The sequence below is a fragment of the Leptopilina heterotoma genome, unplaced genomic scaffold (genome assembly GCF_015476425.1).
Source record: "Leptopilina heterotoma isolate Lh14 unplaced genomic scaffold, ASM1547642v1 Lhet_99, whole genome shotgun sequence".
NCBI classification, from domain to species: domain Eukaryota; kingdom Metazoa; phylum Arthropoda; class Insecta; order Hymenoptera; family Figitidae; genus Leptopilina; species Leptopilina heterotoma.
Window position 1 is genome coordinate 381,183 of NW_025111206.1, and position 18,552 is coordinate 399,734.

At 26.5% G+C, this 18,552-nt stretch overlaps 1 protein-coding gene across 3 annotated transcripts in view; it reads left to right on the forward strand.

Moving 5' to 3' along the window:
• Window positions 1-16,853, forward strand: part of LOC122512455 (putative uncharacterized protein DDB_G0282133) — a 112,752-nt gene extending 95,899 nt beyond the window's left edge. Inside the window, exons 5-8 of one of the 3 annotated variants that reach the window (XM_043628289.1) lie at window positions 9,433-9,586; window positions 9,915-9,962; window positions 10,142-10,257; window positions 10,430-16,853. In XM_043628289.1, the coding sequence (XP_043484224.1) occupies window positions 9,433-9,586; window positions 9,915-9,962; window positions 10,142-10,257; window positions 10,430-14,815 (4,704 nt within the window). In that variant the 3' untranslated portion in view covers window positions 14,816-16,853. The remainder of the gene's footprint in view (window positions 1-9,432; window positions 9,587-9,914; window positions 9,963-10,141; window positions 10,258-10,429) is intronic. The other 2 variants (XM_043628290.1, XM_043628291.1) reach the window with 2 other exon arrangements.
• The last annotated feature ends 1,699 nt before the right edge of the window (window positions 16,854-18,552 follow it).

Below are 18,552 nucleotides of genomic sequence, written 5' to 3' on the forward strand. Positions count from 1 at the left end.
ATTATTTTTTGTGAGACCTGATTTTTTACACTCATAAAATAAAGAATTTAATTTTTTATTGTTATTTTTTACATTAAAAAATTTTACACTTGTTATTTTGAACAAAATTTTTAAAGTATACTTTTTTATTTTATTTTTAAAAAATTTTTGTATTCACGAACTAATAATTTTTAAAATCTGAACTGATGATAAACATTTAGGGTAAACGCTTTTTTCTTCAAAAAAATTTTCGGTCAAGAATTATTTTTCCCGGTCATAAAGAAAAACTCTCAAAAATAATTATCAAGATTTCAATTCAATTATATTTTCTACAAAATTTTAAATAAAATTCTTTTCTAATTCAATTATTTTTAATACTTTTTGAGAAAGTTCTTTAAAAATTCAATAATTATTTCACCTAAAATTTTATTTTAGTTCACCTAAAATTAAAATATTTGTAAAATCTACTTATTCACAAGTAGATTTCATGAAACAAATAATTTTAAAATTTTTTCAAAAATGTGTATTTAAAAATACAACTGATTTCTAAAAAAAAAAAAAATGAATAAAATCGTTTCAAAAAACTAACTTCTTCAGAATTTTTAATTAAAATTTTTTTAAATTTAACTTTTCTAAAACTTCATTTTAAAACTTTTTGAAATTCAATTTATATTACTAAAATTCTAATATTAATTTAAACTAATTAATACTAATGCAAAATACGCTTCTTTTAAATTTATTTTTTAAGGAAAACAGAATTTTATTTATTGTAATGCCTCTTCCTATTTATAATTAAAAAATTAATTTTTAGAAATTTCATATCACGTTTATTCTAATTATTTTAAATATTTACTAATTCAAATTTAGAAGATAAGTTTTGTGACAAACAATATTATTGCAAAAAAAATTTATAAATTAATTTATTTTTCCCTATTTTATATGTGCAATTTTTTTTATTTTAAAATATATAACATTTTTAATAACATTTTATATTAATTTTTATTCTACTTTTTGTGATTTTTTTTAACTTTTGATAATTTTGAATCTAAAAAAATTTAATTCTTGCTTAGAATTTTATTAAAATCTTTGAAAATAATTTAATTGTTATTTGAAGAATTTTATGGATAATTACATTTTTTTGAGAAATACAATTAAAATTTATTTGAAAATAATTGAATTCGTATAATTTAATTCTATCGAGAAATTTTATTATAATTACATTGAAAATAATTTAATTCCTGTAAAGAATTTTATTATAAATAAAAATAATTGAATTCCAAGCAAAGAATTTTATTAAAGTAGAATTTTTTTAAATTTGTATCTGAATTATTCAAAAATTGAAGATGATTTTTGAAAGTAAAAAATTTTATAATTCATATAACTATAATAAATTAAATATTCAGTTTTCCTAGTTATTCATATTATTATTTATAAAAATTGAAAGCGCAACTTTGATTAAATTCAGTTTTTTTTTTAATTCTTACAGAAAATTATTCGCAAAATTATTTAAAATAAATTCAAATCTGTAAAATTAAATTATTGTTAGAAATAAAAAAAATTTAAAATGAAATTGAATGCTTTCTTATTTTTAAAGGCTGATTTAAAGAGAAGATCGAATCTTTTATTCGGAGCGTGTCATATATAAGAATCAAAAAGTCGCAAGTTCAATTTAAAATTGCATTCACACTGTTGAAAAATACTACCTTTAAATATTTAAAATATTGCATTAAAGAAATAAAAAAAAAACTTTATTGCACATTAATATTTAGAAGCAGTAATTTTCCATTACGATTTCTTGATTAAAATTGCGCCGCCAATCAAAAGAAAGTTTCACACAATTTTTCAAAAGAATTATTCTTGGTAGCGATTTACTCACTTTGTTTATTCTTAATGTCGATTTATATACTTCCGCGATTCTTGACGTTATAAAGCCCCATCCTTCCGCGTGTTTTATTTTTCTTCTCTCTCACTCTTTTTAAGCAATGAATTACTTTTAAATTACTTTGCCATTTTCAATACGAGATTCATTCTTTGATTCTTGTTTCTTTTTTTTTCTACTCTTTCTTTTGTTTATTAGAATAATAAAACAAGAGTCGTAAAAGTAATTAAGATAAGAGCATTAAATTGTAAAAGTGCAGTTGAGAGTTAATACGCGAAATCGTAAGGATTATTTTATTACCGGCATTTTACTTAATTCTTCATTTCATCACTATCATGATCAATAATTTACTTAACGTCAAAATATGTTATTTACGAGTGGATAATGAATATAAATTAGTTTTTGAGTGTGCAAACAACATTTAAAATTACCTTATAGAGACGCGTTTGCAAATTCATGATAGTGACATGTACTATTATAGGTACTTGGCACGTGAGGCCTTTCTCTTTCGAGACCTTGGACTCATCGCATTTGAATTAGAGTATATTATACATTGAGGTGCAAGAAATGCTCTCTCAAATTCTGATCGACTTTTCTCTCTCTTTCTCTCTCTCATTCATTGCACTATTATTCTCGACACTCAATAATAATTTACAGCGTCAATTTTAAATTACAGTTTATTATTGTATTTACTTATCTACATTTAACTGTGACATTTAAATTAATTTCCCACTGTTTTACTCTAATTTCCTTAAAATTATTTTTAATTATTTATTACCATTTTTTTTATATCAATCAATTTTAGCATTCTCATTAACATATTAATCGAATTAATAAATCCCATTAATTAATCATACTAATGAAGATCGTTCGAAATTAAGAATTAATTTTCTAAAACGAAAAAAATTTGAAAATATTCTATAAATACAAAATGAAAAAATTTTAAACAATTTCCAAACCGAATGAAAAAAATATCTTTAAATATTAAAAAACTAAAAAATGTATTAAATTCAAAATTTAACAAATTAAAGTAAATGTTTATTAAATAATTAATTAAATTACTATTTTTAATTTTATCATTTAAAAATTAATTAAAATAAAAACCATAAATTTAATAATTTTCACTTTAAGAATTTGCAAAAATTAATACAATTCTGGAATAGTATAAATTATTGTTTACTTTTTTCGACTATACATTTTCAGAAATTGAGATTTTTTTCTATTTAATTTAATTAAAATATGATTTTTTCGACTTTTCTTCCACATACTAAAATAGTTTCTTGGTATAACCTTCTACTTAAGTTTTAAAAAGATTTCAAAATGAAATTTTCGAAAAAGTTAATTTCGAATCAATTAAATTAAAAATTCTGCAGACATTAGTTTTTTGAAAAATTTTAATTCAACATTTTCATGAATTAGTTCAATTTTTAATTGTCCACAAGTTTTGAACTTTCAAATAAACGAAATAATTTTTATTAAAAATATTTTCAGAAATTACCATACCCGTGTGGAAATCTGCCCAAGTTAGCCCAGTTAAAAACTGGGAGCCAGCTGGGCCCCACCTGGGCTTCCCATTTTCATAAAAATATTAACATTATAATAGAAAAAGTCTGAAAATTAAATATAACTATTCACAATAAATCATTCTACAATTAATTCATAATAATAATAATCATTATTATTTTAAACAATTTATTATTGTCAATAATTATAAACTTTTATTGTACTACACTAACAGACATTTAGTTTTATTGAAATTTTAAAGTTGTTCCAGCTGAATTTATTTATTTAATAATTAACTCATCAAGGTATAACGGTTTTTAATACATTTTAATAATTGTTTAAACAAATAATTGTTGTTATTTAATAACTTTTGATACACATAACTTAGAAACTTGCAATTTTTTTTCCTAATTTTGCAATTAACTAATAGGAACGACATAAAATAAAGAAAATTTATGGTTTTAACAATTCAGAAATTGTTTAAACAAATGATTGTTGTTATTTATTAACTTTTGATACACATAACTTAGAAACTTGCAATTTTTTTCCTAATTTTGCAATTAAGTAATACGAACAACATAAAATAAAGATAATTTATGGTTTTAACAATTAAGAAATTGTTTAAACAAATTATTGTTGTTATTTATTAACTTTTGATACACATAACTTAGAAACTTGCAGTTTTTTCCTAATTTTGCAATTAACTAATGTAAATAGTAAATCATTCGGATGTTTTATGATTTTAATTTTAACAATTTATCAAATGTTTAAACAAATAATTGTTGTTATTTACTAACTCTTGACACATAGCATCTAGAAGAATGAAGTTTTTTCTTATTTTGCAATTAGTTAATCAGAGTAGTAGTAATTGTAAAATTAGAAAGAAACTGCAAGTTTCTGGATTGTTTGTATTAAAAGTTAATAAACAATAACAATTATTTGTTTAAACAATTTCTGAACTGTTTAAATCATAAAATACTGTTATTTCATACTTTTCAGATTAGTTAAATATAAAATTAAAAAGAAACTGCATTTTTTTAGGTGCTTTGTGTCAAAAATTAGTAAATAACAACAATCATTTGTTTAAACAATTTTTGAATTGTTAAAACCTTAAATTATTTTTATTTCATGTGGTTCGAATTAGTTAATTGCAAAATTAGAAAAAAACTGCATCTTTCTGGAAGCTAGTGTCAGGAGTTACTAATTAACAACAATTATTTATTTAAACAATAACGACTGCAATATAACATTAGTAAAATTTATTATATATAATAACAAAAATCGTTTACAGTGAAAATTATTAAATAGTTTAGTTTTTCTTTAACATTTAATAATAAAACTTTGATGTAATTATGGTCATCTTCGTACATGAATTGACAATTGACAAACATGTTAACATTTTACGGAAGCATTTTAGAGTTTGTCTATTGACCCACTCACGGTGGGTTCCGGTCAGGCGAAATAATATTATAAGTGGGCGTGAGCTGGGTCCTACCTGGGCTTCCCAGTTTTTGAGGACCCACATCAATAATTATATAAGCAAAAATTTCTAAGTCCAAACCTAAAAATTTTTTTTTCAACAAAAAATTAATGTTTATAATGACTTAGATTAAGAAAAAACGTGTTTTTAACAAAAATGTATTCACAATATTTTTTTTATGTAATGTCCACATAATTAATTAGTAAAAATTTCTAAGTCCAAACTAAAAAAAATTTTTTTTTTTAGACCAACAAATTAATGTTTATAATGATTGTAAACAATAAAAAACACATTTTTAATAAAAATGTATTGATATATTTTTTTCATAATAATATAAATATTATTTTAAGAATATTTATCGTTCTTATTACATTAATAATATTGTTATAATTATTATTAAATTATTTATTTGTTACGGTGTATTCGTGTCAGTAAGTGCTTTATTGAATCATTACAGCAGATTAACAAGTCACTGACAATAAAACGTCGGTGTTCAGTAGTTAGTCTCCGTAGTATAGTGGTTAGGGCGTTAGTCTAGTAGTCCGTAGGTCGTAGGTTCAATCCCCGCGTGCGTTAAATTTTATTTGTTTCTTAGGTTTGCGTTTATTCCGATTTTTCTGCATTGTATTCGTATAAGTATGCAATTTAGTGATTATATATACCGTTTAATAATTTAATTAACAAATTTCTAATTTTTTTATAAATTTTTAATTTATGAATGAAAGGATATATATTAATTCCCATATATATGCTAACATTATTTATGAATTTGCTTTTGGTCACAATTTCATTAAAAAAAGTAAAAATCGTTAAATAATAACGTTATTTATTTATAATTCGACTTATTTGTTATTAATAAACAATTTATTCATTAATTTGAATGAAAACTAAATCTATGGGCCCCAGCTGGATTTTTCCTAGGTGGGCTGTGGCTGGATTCACCGTTACAAGCCAAGGAATCGCCCACCTGGGCCATCCCTGCTGGGACCCACCTAGAACCTGGGAAGCCCACCTGGGACCCACCGTGGGCCCACCTCACTTTTCCACACGGGTAATGCAATAAAAAATAAAAACATAAATTTTACTTTTAGAAACTGAATAATTAATTTTTTATAGTGACAAAAAAGTATTGTAATAAAAATTTTATTTGGAGAGAAGAAATAAATAAATTTTGTTTATTTAAACGTTCAAAACTTAAAACATAATTTTTTTAATTAAACAGTTTCAAATAATCGAAATATCGTAAAATTTCATTGAAAACAATTAAATTTTAGACGTTCTTTAAAAGAATTTTTTTTTATTTTAAATAATTTAATTCTCAAAAAACTTTCTCGTAATTATTAAAAATAATTTATATATATTAAATTCTATAGTTAAAAATTCTAGAAAATAATTGATTTTTGGAAAAATTATATTTGCAATTTATAGAAATAATTAGATTTCAGGAGATTTTAAATTGTTATTTTTAAAAATTTTAATTCATATGGAAAAATAATAAATAATCTTAAGTATTTAAAATAATTTTTAAAAATTACTGAAACATTAAATAATTAATTTTTTGAAATGCTGAAAAAATTAGGTTTCTGAAAAATTGTAATTAAAATTTCTTTAATATAATTGAAATTCTGAATATAATTAATTGCAAAATTTTCAAACAATGTCAATATTTAGTCAAATTTTATTGAAATAAAATTTATATTTTATTAATTTCTTTAATAATTTTAAAATAAATTATTAAATTTAATTATTTCTAAAAATCACTACTGTAATTTTTCCAAAATTTAATTATTTCTAAAAGTTACTACCTGTAAGTTTTCAAAAATTAAATTATATTTTATGGAATTTTCACTGAAATTCTACTTTAATTAAATTATTTTTAGTAATTTTGAGAATTCGAATTATTAATTATTTTTTTTTAATAATCTCGTCTTTAAAAAAAAAATTGTAAAAAATAAAAAATGATTTAAAGCTAATAGTTTTTTAGCTAATTTTTTGAATTTTACTATAACCGAAGGAAATTCCACTCAAAGTTAGTAAATTTTACTTTGAACTTAGTAAAAATTTCACCAAAAATAGTAAAATTTACTATTAAAAAATTGTTATTTCCAGAAGAACTTTTACTATTTCCGAAAAAACTCTCTTATTATGAAAATTAGAAAAAATTTCATTAGTAAAATTTACTTCGAAAATAGTAATTTTTAATAAATTTTTTTTAATGCATAAATAAATTAAATTATGAAATAAAAATTAATTAATTTTTTAACTCATTATTCGATTCGAGTTCATATATTATAATTAATATTAGTAGAAGTTTTGTAATCAAAATATGTTTTACTAATTCCCGAACTAGAAAATGATAAATCACAAACAGAATTTCAGTAATGCAGTAAATAAAGCTTAATTAATAATATGAAGATAGAAAATGATTTTAGAATAATCAGTGTAGTGTGTATTACAATTTCTAGACTATATTATAATGTAATTTCACCATGTAGAATGTACTTTAATTAAATTTGGATATATTTGGTCACCTAAGGCTACCTTTCATGTGTCAAGAATATTATCACTCATCTGAGGATATAATTAATTTCCCCATCAAAATAACTAGGATACAAATTCCTAATAATTTCCCAGTCCATAAAATACAATCTATCAATAGCAGGAAAAGGGGGAAAAATTGAATCAAAGTAAATTTATTTATATTCTATTACTTTATTATTGTTAGTTTATTATTTCTTTGATTATCTACTTATCTAAACAAATAAAATTATGATTGCAATCGAAACAGAAATGTTTTATCATTTTTATACTGGGGGTTGATTTCTTTGTAAACAATCAAAGTAATTTTTGTTAAATCTCATAGAATTTGAGAGAATTATACTTTTATTTTTTCCTTATTAGAGAAAAATGTGGTGAAGCCATGTTCAGTTGACGTTTTATGAGCTGTTTCACAGAGAGTAGGTAATATTTTTAAAGCAGCCGGAGTTTACAGAAGTTCCGAGTTGGCAAACTTTTGAAATATCACGATTCATAAAACGGGAGGGTTTAAATTTCACTGCTTTACGTAGTATTTCATTTTCAGAATTTACCAAACCGACAAAGTACAAATACAAATATGGAATAAATTATGCTTTCAGTTTATGTGCAAAAAAAACCCCTTTAACTTTATTACACGTTATCAATCAATAAACAAATAATAAATTTATAGCCACAAATAAACTTCAGTTTTTTTTATTCATTTTTTTATTTCTTTTTTTCAATTGAATTCATTTTTTTAATTTATTTTTTTGATTTATGATTCTGATCCATTTTTATTTTCATTATATGAAATAATTCTTTATTAGATAATATACTAATTTAGATGACATAATATAATTTTTACTAAAAAAAAGAATAATGCGAATAGTAATTAAAGTGAAAGTTGATATATAATTGAAATGTTTATTGATGGATGAAGAATTTAATTTAACGCTTTCGTAAAATCGATTTAATTGAGAAATTACGCACAAGTTTTGTACGCATCAATATATAGGTAGTTGAGAGGGAAACTAAATTTAATTTATATATAAAGTAGGTAACGTCTTGTGGACAAGAATTCGAGTTTACTAAAATTGCATTAGTACTTTTTCTATAACACTGCACAAAAGTAGGAAGTGAAAAGTTTGAATCAAATTTAAAAATGTATGTTTCGGTACGCGAAACAATAGATTCAATCGTAAGGTACTTAGGAAACTTTGCAACCGGCACTTACAAACACGTATTTCACGTCTTATCGAACAGTAAATTAGGTGCTGGGTGACAAACTTCCAAAGAGAACGATAAAATACACTCGATCTGTGGAAACTCTAAAACTTTCCAGAGATATTAATCAATTTCCAAATTATATTCCCCTCGCTTCTCTAATTATTATACCAATTTCTTTTTTCTTTTATAAAATTTATTGCAAAATTCTCTTTAAATATAAAAGTCAAACGAAAAATTTTAATACTTCTGCTTTTATTTAGAATTAATCTCCCATTAATTAGTAATTCAAATAATTTAGAAAAAATCCCCTGCCATCAGTATAATAGAGAATTGTATATTTTTATAAAGAATATTATTCTGCAGAAACATTTTTCTAGGGAAGATCATTTTCTTTCTCATTTCCCGTACCTAAAATGTAAGAAAATAAAATAAAAACGAAGAGAGAGAATCTTCAACGTTCACCAGCGATTGTCCTCTCCTAATGGTTACCACATGGTGTGGTTTCTAACAAAACGTTTTTTTCAACAAATAAAAAATCTTTTGTTGTTTAAAAATTACTTTTTCAAATAGAATACAATTCAGTTGATTCAAAATATTCTGAATATTCTTAACTACGATACTAGAAGAAAATTAATACATACGAGATCAATTTCCGGGATGCTATAATGAAAATTCTATCCACGAGGTCCTATTCAATTTATTCTTCCTCTTAGTTAAAATTAGAAAACTTGATAAGAAACTACAATCGAATTTTATAGAAAAATGATAATAAACTTTTATTCCATTTTTTTCAATATTTCGAATAGTTTCGAAAGATACAAAATTTTACTATTATTTTATTTTTCAGGTATCAGATGAAGAAGAAAGTCCGAAGCTACCAGAATTCCTCTCGGAATTGGATTTGGCTAGCATAGAAGCTTCGGAAGAAGACATTAAAGACTTAAAAAAAGTTGTAAAAAGGCTTGCCCCCGAAAAGAATGGCGAGTACCAAATATACCAAGGTTTTCATCATTTTCTCATCATTTTAAAAATAATTTTAGACAGGAAGCACTTGTACTAATATTAGGAATTAATTTCTAATTGCCTATAATTATTAAAATACCTAATTAGAATACTAATAATAATAACAACACTAATAAAAGACTACATTGATAAGTTATATAACTAATATAAGTTTCTCTATACATATTTAAAAGTACATACAGTAAATTCTCATTAGGTAAAGAAAATTATCAAGTTTTTTTTTAAATAATGAGATTTGCTGTATATAGTTTCATTTCAAAAGTGTTACTTTAAGAAAATTAAATACACTCATTTCTTGGTTGCCAGTTTTTTTCGGAAACGAGGATCTTCTAAAGGAATGGCTGAAGGGAGCGGGTATAATAATTCTAACTAACGCTTTGCATGTTATTTATATCATAAAATATAACAAAGATTTATAATTGGGAATGTGTAATAAAAAAAAAATTATTATTTATCTTAACTTCATTAATGGTGGTTATTTTGAAATTATCACTTATTATTATGAAATTATTAATCTCCTAACAATTTTTCAGGGGTTACGGGTCAACCTGGGGTCGACTTTCCAGTCCTGACAACAATTCCTACAACGTCTTTCACCTGTCGCGGAGTCAAAGGTGGATATTACGCTGATTTGGAAACTAACTGCCAAGTAAGAAAATTTTTATTTAAAAAAAATTTTCCTTTTATCAAAAATCTTACATTTTTCTAAAAATTATGATTCCATTTTTATTTTTCATTATATTTTTATCCTCGTTACTTTTATTAATTTCCCAAGATTTTTAGTTTGACTTTTTATTTATATTTTCGACTTTTATTTTTAGGTATTCCACATTTGCGACAATGGACGCAAGATATCATTTTTGTGTCCAAACGGTACAATATTCCAGCAATCGCAATTAATTTGCGACTGGTGGTTTAAAGTCGACTGCAGCAGATCAACGGAACTCTATGAGCAGAGTGCCGAACTCTTGGCCGAAGAAGAACGAAAGAGGAATGACGCGAAGAAAATAAGTTCCGAATATCATCGCACATCAGAGGAGGAAAATGGACAAAACAATTTCCAATACGTGGACTACGATGGACGGCAAAACGGTCGATCGAATCCATTCAGTCAAACAGCAAATCAAAATCAAATTCAAGACAATCAAAATAACAAGAATCAACCCTACAGACAGAATCTCGACTACAATAAAGGCTCAAGTCGGCAAAATCAATTTGCCCAGGACTATAAACCAAAAGACCTACAAGATTTAAGTGAGGGAAATACAAATTTCAATCAACAAAAACAATCGACAGTTTTTCCAAATAATCATCAGTCACGACACAGACAACAAAATCAGTTAACAGATGATCGAAAGGAAAAATCGAAACAATATAATGACTACGATAATCGTGGCGGGAGAAAATATCAACTCTCCGATCAAGGTCAAGGTAAAACAGAGAAACAAGTTTCTAGAAACTCGAAATCTAAATCATTCACCGACACTAATTACAATGGAATAACCCAAAAAGCAACTCCTTCCTATACGGAAACTACAACCTTCAGAACAACTTCTCCGAATCCCATCAGAGAATATCAACAAATGGCCGAGAGTGCAGCATTTGTCAACAATCGTGGAAATCGATTTAACAAAGTTTACAGTACAAGTCAGTACAATAACTATCAGAATAATCGTGCAACATCTTCGGATACACAAAAATCTACAACTCCAAACGAGAATAATTCTCCAACAACTACAAAGCCAAAAGTTGGTAGTATACCTCCATTCCCGGGACCCACATTCACACCCATCTTCAAACCGCGACTAACTTCCTCTGATAAACGAGGACCAACAACAACACCTCGATCTCAAACCACAACTGACGGTTTTGCTTATAATAACAAAAATGCTCAGAACTACAAACAAATTGCAAATGATGATCGATACAGAACTTCAACTCAAAAAACATACGTCAACACTGATTACTACAAACAGAATCCAACAACAGTTGTTCCAACCACAATTTACGATTCTACATATTCTAATTATTATGATAATCCTACTACCGGCAATTATCAGGAGGAATTCACTACTTTGAGACCAGTTGAAAATTATCGTCAAAATTCAGCTACTGCAACTGGTACTTACCAGAATTCCGCAACTGGTACTTATCAAACCTCCGGAACCGGTACTCATCAAAACTCCGGAACTGGTACTTATCAAAATTCCGCAACTGGTACTTATCAAAATAATTACAAATCCGAAGCGTATCAAAATTCTCCAACCGGAACTAATCAGGCCACTGAAGCATACCGTCAAAATTCCTCGGGAATCACTTACGTTGACAATACAGTGACACCTTCAGCAACTGTATTAAATAAGCAACCGCAAGGTTTCGAGATCTCTAAAAATTACCAAAATGGAGAACGAAATGACATTCAGTATTCAACAAAGAATCCATCGAGATCATCGCAAATTTATCAGCTCAATTCTATCGTGAATGCAGCGACGGAAAAATCGTTTAATGAAAATTCCGTAACTAATAAACCGGATTTGAGTTTATCGAATCGTCAAGGTAAGGCCTCAACGTCTCGGCCTTATGTACCATTTACAAAGAATTATGCTTACACGACTGTCGCAAGTGCAACAACTCAAAAACCAACTATTTATACTGCAACAGTTCCACCTAATAATCGTGGTAGTTTTAACGATCTTGTTCCCAATTCTAAATCCAATTCGGCTTCATTCTCGCCGAGCAGATCAGGAACCGGAGCCACTTATTTACCGAAACAAACAACGTCTGTTACGAGTAAACCCATTTTGGATGATAGACCGAAAAATGAGAAAGAACATGTTCTTAACATGATACAATCACTGCAAGGTTTGGAGGGAACCAATTCTGATATTCCTAACGGAAACCGAAGTGGATTGAATATTCCGAGTTCTTCCGGACCTTCAACTTTACATTCCCTTGCTTTGTACTTTGCCACAGCGGCTGATAATTCAGGATTGGCTAATATCACCGAATCTTCTCAAAATCTTGAATACAAAACCGAAGTTGCAACGAAAAATGGAAATAAATCGGTAGAACTGCCTACTAGTATTCTAACTCAACATACCATTAATTCCTACATTGATTTATTCAATCTTAACAACGCTTTAGAAAATAATACCGCCATTCTACTAGAAGACACAAGTGGTGAACTAAATTCGAGCAACGATTTTGAAGATGATCTTGATATTCAACAAAGTGAAGGTCCTTTGAACGCTGCCAAGAAGTCAAACAGCACCAAACTTCGAGAGTTGGCACAAGTCTTTACTCACGCCTTATCGGCTTATCTTCAAGATCCCGAGACATTCAAGAAAGTTCTCACGGAAATAAGACCCACAGAACCTTCATTATCAACTGAGGATGAAAATGCCGAGAATACATTATCACCCACAACCACCGAGGAATATCCATCAGTCACTAAAGAAAAGGACGAGGTTCTCGATTTCTCCGACGACAGTAACACTGCCAGAAGAAGAAGACCGACAACACCTTATCCAAATCAACCAACAAATTATATTGCTGAAAGTAATCAAGAAGGATCCACCGATTACTACACAACATCCGTGACTTCTTCAAATTCACAGTATTCAACCACTCAACTACCAGACGTCAATAATCGAGCCGGAAATGACAATTTTGCCTATCAAGTAAACAGTGTTTTGCAAGAAAATAGAAACTCCATAATTCCCAGCAATTCATTGAACGATTACGAAAATTACTTTCCAGAAACAAACAAAGCTAGTTATCAAAACAATACCCGAGAACCTTATGGAAAAAATTTAAAACCATTCGACGCAATTCCAATCACAAACTACGTTCCCACAACAACGCCTTCTTCATTCTTTCAAACTGAGGAGCAACGAGGATTCTATGATCAAAATCGTCCTGAACAAGAACTAACACCGCCCGCGCTCCCCACTTCCCAGAGTCCATACCAAAATAAAAATTCAAACTACAGAACAGAAAATCAAAGGGAAAATTCAATCCCCTCGACTACTGAACCATTCAGAATTCGCTACTACGACACACCGAATTTAAAAAATCACGAGACTTTGGTAACAGCAACGAATGTGCACTCCAGTTATAGAAACGAACTAGACAATAGACTACGAGCAACTGGAAGATCAAATAGTGTTTTCAACACAAAGGATACAAGGCCTTATACAACAACGACCTCACCAGTTGAGACACCCAACGATCACTGGACCTCATCACCGGAAGTAACTCGCTTATGGGAAACAACAGTATTCCTCGATCCTCAGCGAATTAATCACGACTTGATACACGATCAATTATCGACTTCCGGTCCAAGATTAGCCGATCCCACACAATTCAATACAAACCCAAGTCAAGAACTTCTCGCAACGGATGCATCAAACAGTGTCACCCCTCAAAACTTCATCACTGATTCATCAACCCCATGGCAATGGTCACCAAACGACAACGATTCCCCAACAACATTCACCTTACTACCATCAGCCTATTCAACCGAAAATACAGCAACACCAAATCCAATCTACACAACCATCACCAGTGTAACGTCATCAGTAACCTCCACCAATCCAGGCACACAAGAAACACACATTCCCAACTCCAGAATCAGTGATTCAGTGATTAACATTACCGAGAATGAAATCGAAAAGGCGCAGGAAATGTTCGGTAAACTAAACTCCTCAAGTTCAAATACCCTAATGAAAGTAATGAAACAAGCTGATAATAATGCAACCGTAAGACAACTTGTTTTATTACTAATCAGTCATTGTAATGGACCAATGAATAAAACAATGGAAGAGGAGAAGGAACATTTATTGAATGCACTGTTAAAATTACCAGTCAATGAATTTACATCGGAGGAATCGCGTGAAATTATTGCCGGTATTGGCAGATTAAATTTACCACTTGGAAATAATGATGATAATTTAAAATCAGATAAATCGAGAGTTATTCAAACTTTTATTGCCGTCACGGAACCATCGATAACAACATTTAGAAATCGACAGGGGAGAAAATTTAAATCAACAACACCTGTTCCTGATACGGAATATCATTCGTCATCGAATCCAGCGATTGCTGAGTCTAGAAGTGCTTTAGTTGAAGATGAGACATCGCTTTCGGACAGTAGAGCACTAGAATTACTCAGATCGCTGTACAGTATAGCTGCTAAATGGGGTTGAAAGATCAATTACTGATTTGGTCTTTGACCAGTGTCTGCCATAACTTTGGATTTTGTTCCTCAGGACTGATGACAGTTTATGTACTTGATTCGGAAAAGAATTAATTAAATGATTTACTGCGTAAACAATTGTGAATAGATTAATCGCTAAATTACACTGCGACAAATGAAAAATAACTCAAAGAAATAACCAATCGCCGATAATTGATTAATTATGTTTGATATTTATTTATTTGATCAAAATATTCTCAAATCAAAATTAGCGATAATTTGATAACTTATTAGATTTTTTTATTTTATTCAAGAAATATAAAATACTCATTAACCCAAATAAACTTTCCTCGAACCAAAGAAGCTTTTTTAACAAATAAAAACGGATAATAAAATTTCGAATCGAAGATTGATTTAAGATTTATGAAATTCTGTCAAGATATACGACAATGACAACTAAATGTTTAATATTTATGCAAACCAAACTTTTTGTACTTGCTCCAACGAAATTTTGTTTTACGTTAAATATATTTTAACTAACTTAGTAACTACTTTACCTAAAGTAAAAAATTGGCTAATATTTTTAGATTTTATTGACAAAATTTGGTAAAACAAATTTATTCTCATTACACCAAAAAATTTGGTTTACACAAAAATCAAACAAACATTTTTCTGTCAAACTATTCTTCATTAGTGTAAAATTTATATTTTTTCTAGAAGTAAGAAAAACATTTGTAATTTTATAAAAATATTTTTTGAAATAGTGACCGAAAGATATATAGAATCTAATGGAATTAAATTACAAATTATAATTAGATAAAATTAATTATAAAAAGTAATATAAAAATATAAAGAATTCCAAAGTTTTTCTAATTTAGGTTTTAGCGATTAGTCATTAAAAGAAAAATTAACAAAACTTAGAAATATTACTAAAAAGAACTTTCATTTATTATTATATTCTTTTCCTGAATCAAATGTGCGTCACGCAGACACTATGTACGACTTTTGCGCCTTAATTCTATAAGAATCAAATGCTGGCCAGAAAATAAAAAACGTTTAATATTGTTAAGAAATAAATAAATAAATCTTCGACGTCAGATTCTAAAATGAGAATCAAACTGTCTGTACCATAATGTGCTAAGTACACTTGAACGCAAGAAAATCGTCATAATATTTATAAATGTATATGTATGTTGATTCGTTAGTACTTCAAAAAAAAAAAAATAATTATTAAGTTTTAATGGATGGGACCCGGTTTTTGGTGGGATTCAAAATTTCTCTAGTGTGTTAATGAGCGATTGTTATTACCTCTTTTATAATAAATAAGACAGGTGCGTTACCACAGAAATAGTATTCTTTAGGTTCAATTGTAAACAATTTTAATACCTGTTTTAGTTATTTTTTTTCAACACGTGTATAAGATGGCTTTTCAAAATTGTTTAATTACTTTATTTTTATAAAAAAAGAGTTTTTAATTTTAAAAAAAAATTTAATTTTAAATTTAAATAAAAAGGAAATCTTTTATATTTAAATTTTACTAATTATTTAAGACAATAAAGCAAAAAATTCTATTTAGTTTTATCGCTTCTTTAATGATCAGTTTAATTATAAAAATTAATAATGCATACGATTATACGAATTAACATAATACAGTCATTCGAATGTCATCCCCAGAAAAATAAAATATAATGAAAGCAATAAACTTTATTTTAAGATTTTCGTCTACCTATATTGTTCTCTTTAATAAAATATACAGCGTCCATAATTAAAAATTGTTAAAAACATCTGTTTTCATCTGGTATTTCAGTATAGACTCAACAGTTTAGTTTAAAGTAAAAAAAAACCGAGTACAGTGTTTTTTTCTTCAAAATATTTATAGAAATAAATTTTAATATCTATACCGAAAAAAGAAAGAATAAGTTTAAATTAGAAAAAGTCATCTGCGAATAAACACGTTAGCATTTTGGAATTGAATGAATGTGATAGGAAATAGTTATAAACAGATTTTATGTAAAATATCTTTGTACAGAATGTGAATAAATAAATAAATGCAGGGTTTTGTTAAATATTGATGTTTCTAAATAATCCTATAATTATTTTTCAATATAAACTTTTTAGTTAACAATATGTCTCCAAATTAAATGATTTGGTTAATTAAATTAAAAAATGTGACGCGCTCTGAAGAAACGTACCTTACAAAAAAAAAATTTGACGTTATGTTTGTCTTATTTTAACCTTAATAAATAATAAATAATAATAATTAAAAATTTGTTCAATTTTAGAAAACTAAAATCTGTTTTTATTAATTATTTTAAATATAACAAAGATTTTAACTGTGTTTCATAGTAAAAACTCGATTCAATTTGTGTATTTTTATTTAAAAATTTATAAACATAATCTACTATTTTTTGCTTCGGAGTGCGTCACAAATTATTTTTTTAAAGTTATTGAATGTTAATAAGTTAATAAACAATCTTCTATAATAAAGTTTAATAAAATTTTCGTATACTCTAAATTTTAATTATATTAATTCAATTATTATTGTTTAATTTATTAATTGATATTAATAGAATAAGATCATGGGAAGGTGAAAATTGAATAAAAATTCAATATATCGTCAGAAATGCGACGTTTCGTTTTCTAAGGTTTTGCCAACCTCATCAGGCTAAATTTATTTAAACAAAAAAATACTTCAATATTTATAAAGGTCTGAAAACAATATTTTGCACTAAACTAATAAATATGTTTAAAAATATTCTACCAAAGTCGTTAAAATATAAAATTCGCGTTCTAACTCGTCAATATAATTAAAAAGTTTTTTTTAAAAAAAGTACAACACATTCATTGTGGTACATTCAATTTTCACCTTCCCATGATCATTTATTCTATTAATATCAATTAAACTATGAAAGGATTTAACTCTTATCACTCATTCATTTATTATTTGCTAGTAATCAAGAGAAATATTCTAAATTATAAAGGTAAGTAAAAGAATTAATTAAATTGAAAATATTAATAAATTCAAGAGTACAAAGAAATAAAAAAAAAAGTTCTTGGCATAAGCAGTTTGATTGAATAATTTACATATAAATGAATTTAAATAATTAATGAAAGAAGACTGATTTATTAATTGCAAAAAAAAGAAATTTATTGTTATTATTTCTGGAAAATTCATTCTAATGTAAAATAAGTTGAGTAATAAATTATATCACTTTTCCACGATAATAACCAACTTCTACAATGTATTTTATGCAAGTGTAATTTCAGAGAACATAAAACTAAATTAATTATAATTAGTAGTCAACAAACAAAAAAAAGTATGCCAATGCTCTGACCATAAAGTGCATTTCGTTATGAATTCGATTTCTTTCAGTAGAACACTCAGCGTATAGTCAGACAAAGTTATATACGCGGACTGTCCACTTACACTATAGAATATGACAAACTACACTCTATTATTAAAATTGTTAATTATTACTTTTGTTATCAACTTTTTTCGAATCTAAATAATTTTACGTTTACTTTTGAATTTGACTTTTGTTGTCCATAAAACATTTTATTCATAATTTATATATAGTTTTATATTTTAATTTAATTTTATATTATAATTAATAATTATATGTATAATTATATTATATACCTATGATATAATTATATAATTACAACATAATATTAATAAACAAATTTCAGTTGAAAAAATTTTATAAATATTAATATTTCAGCAATTAATAGAAAATATATAAACTT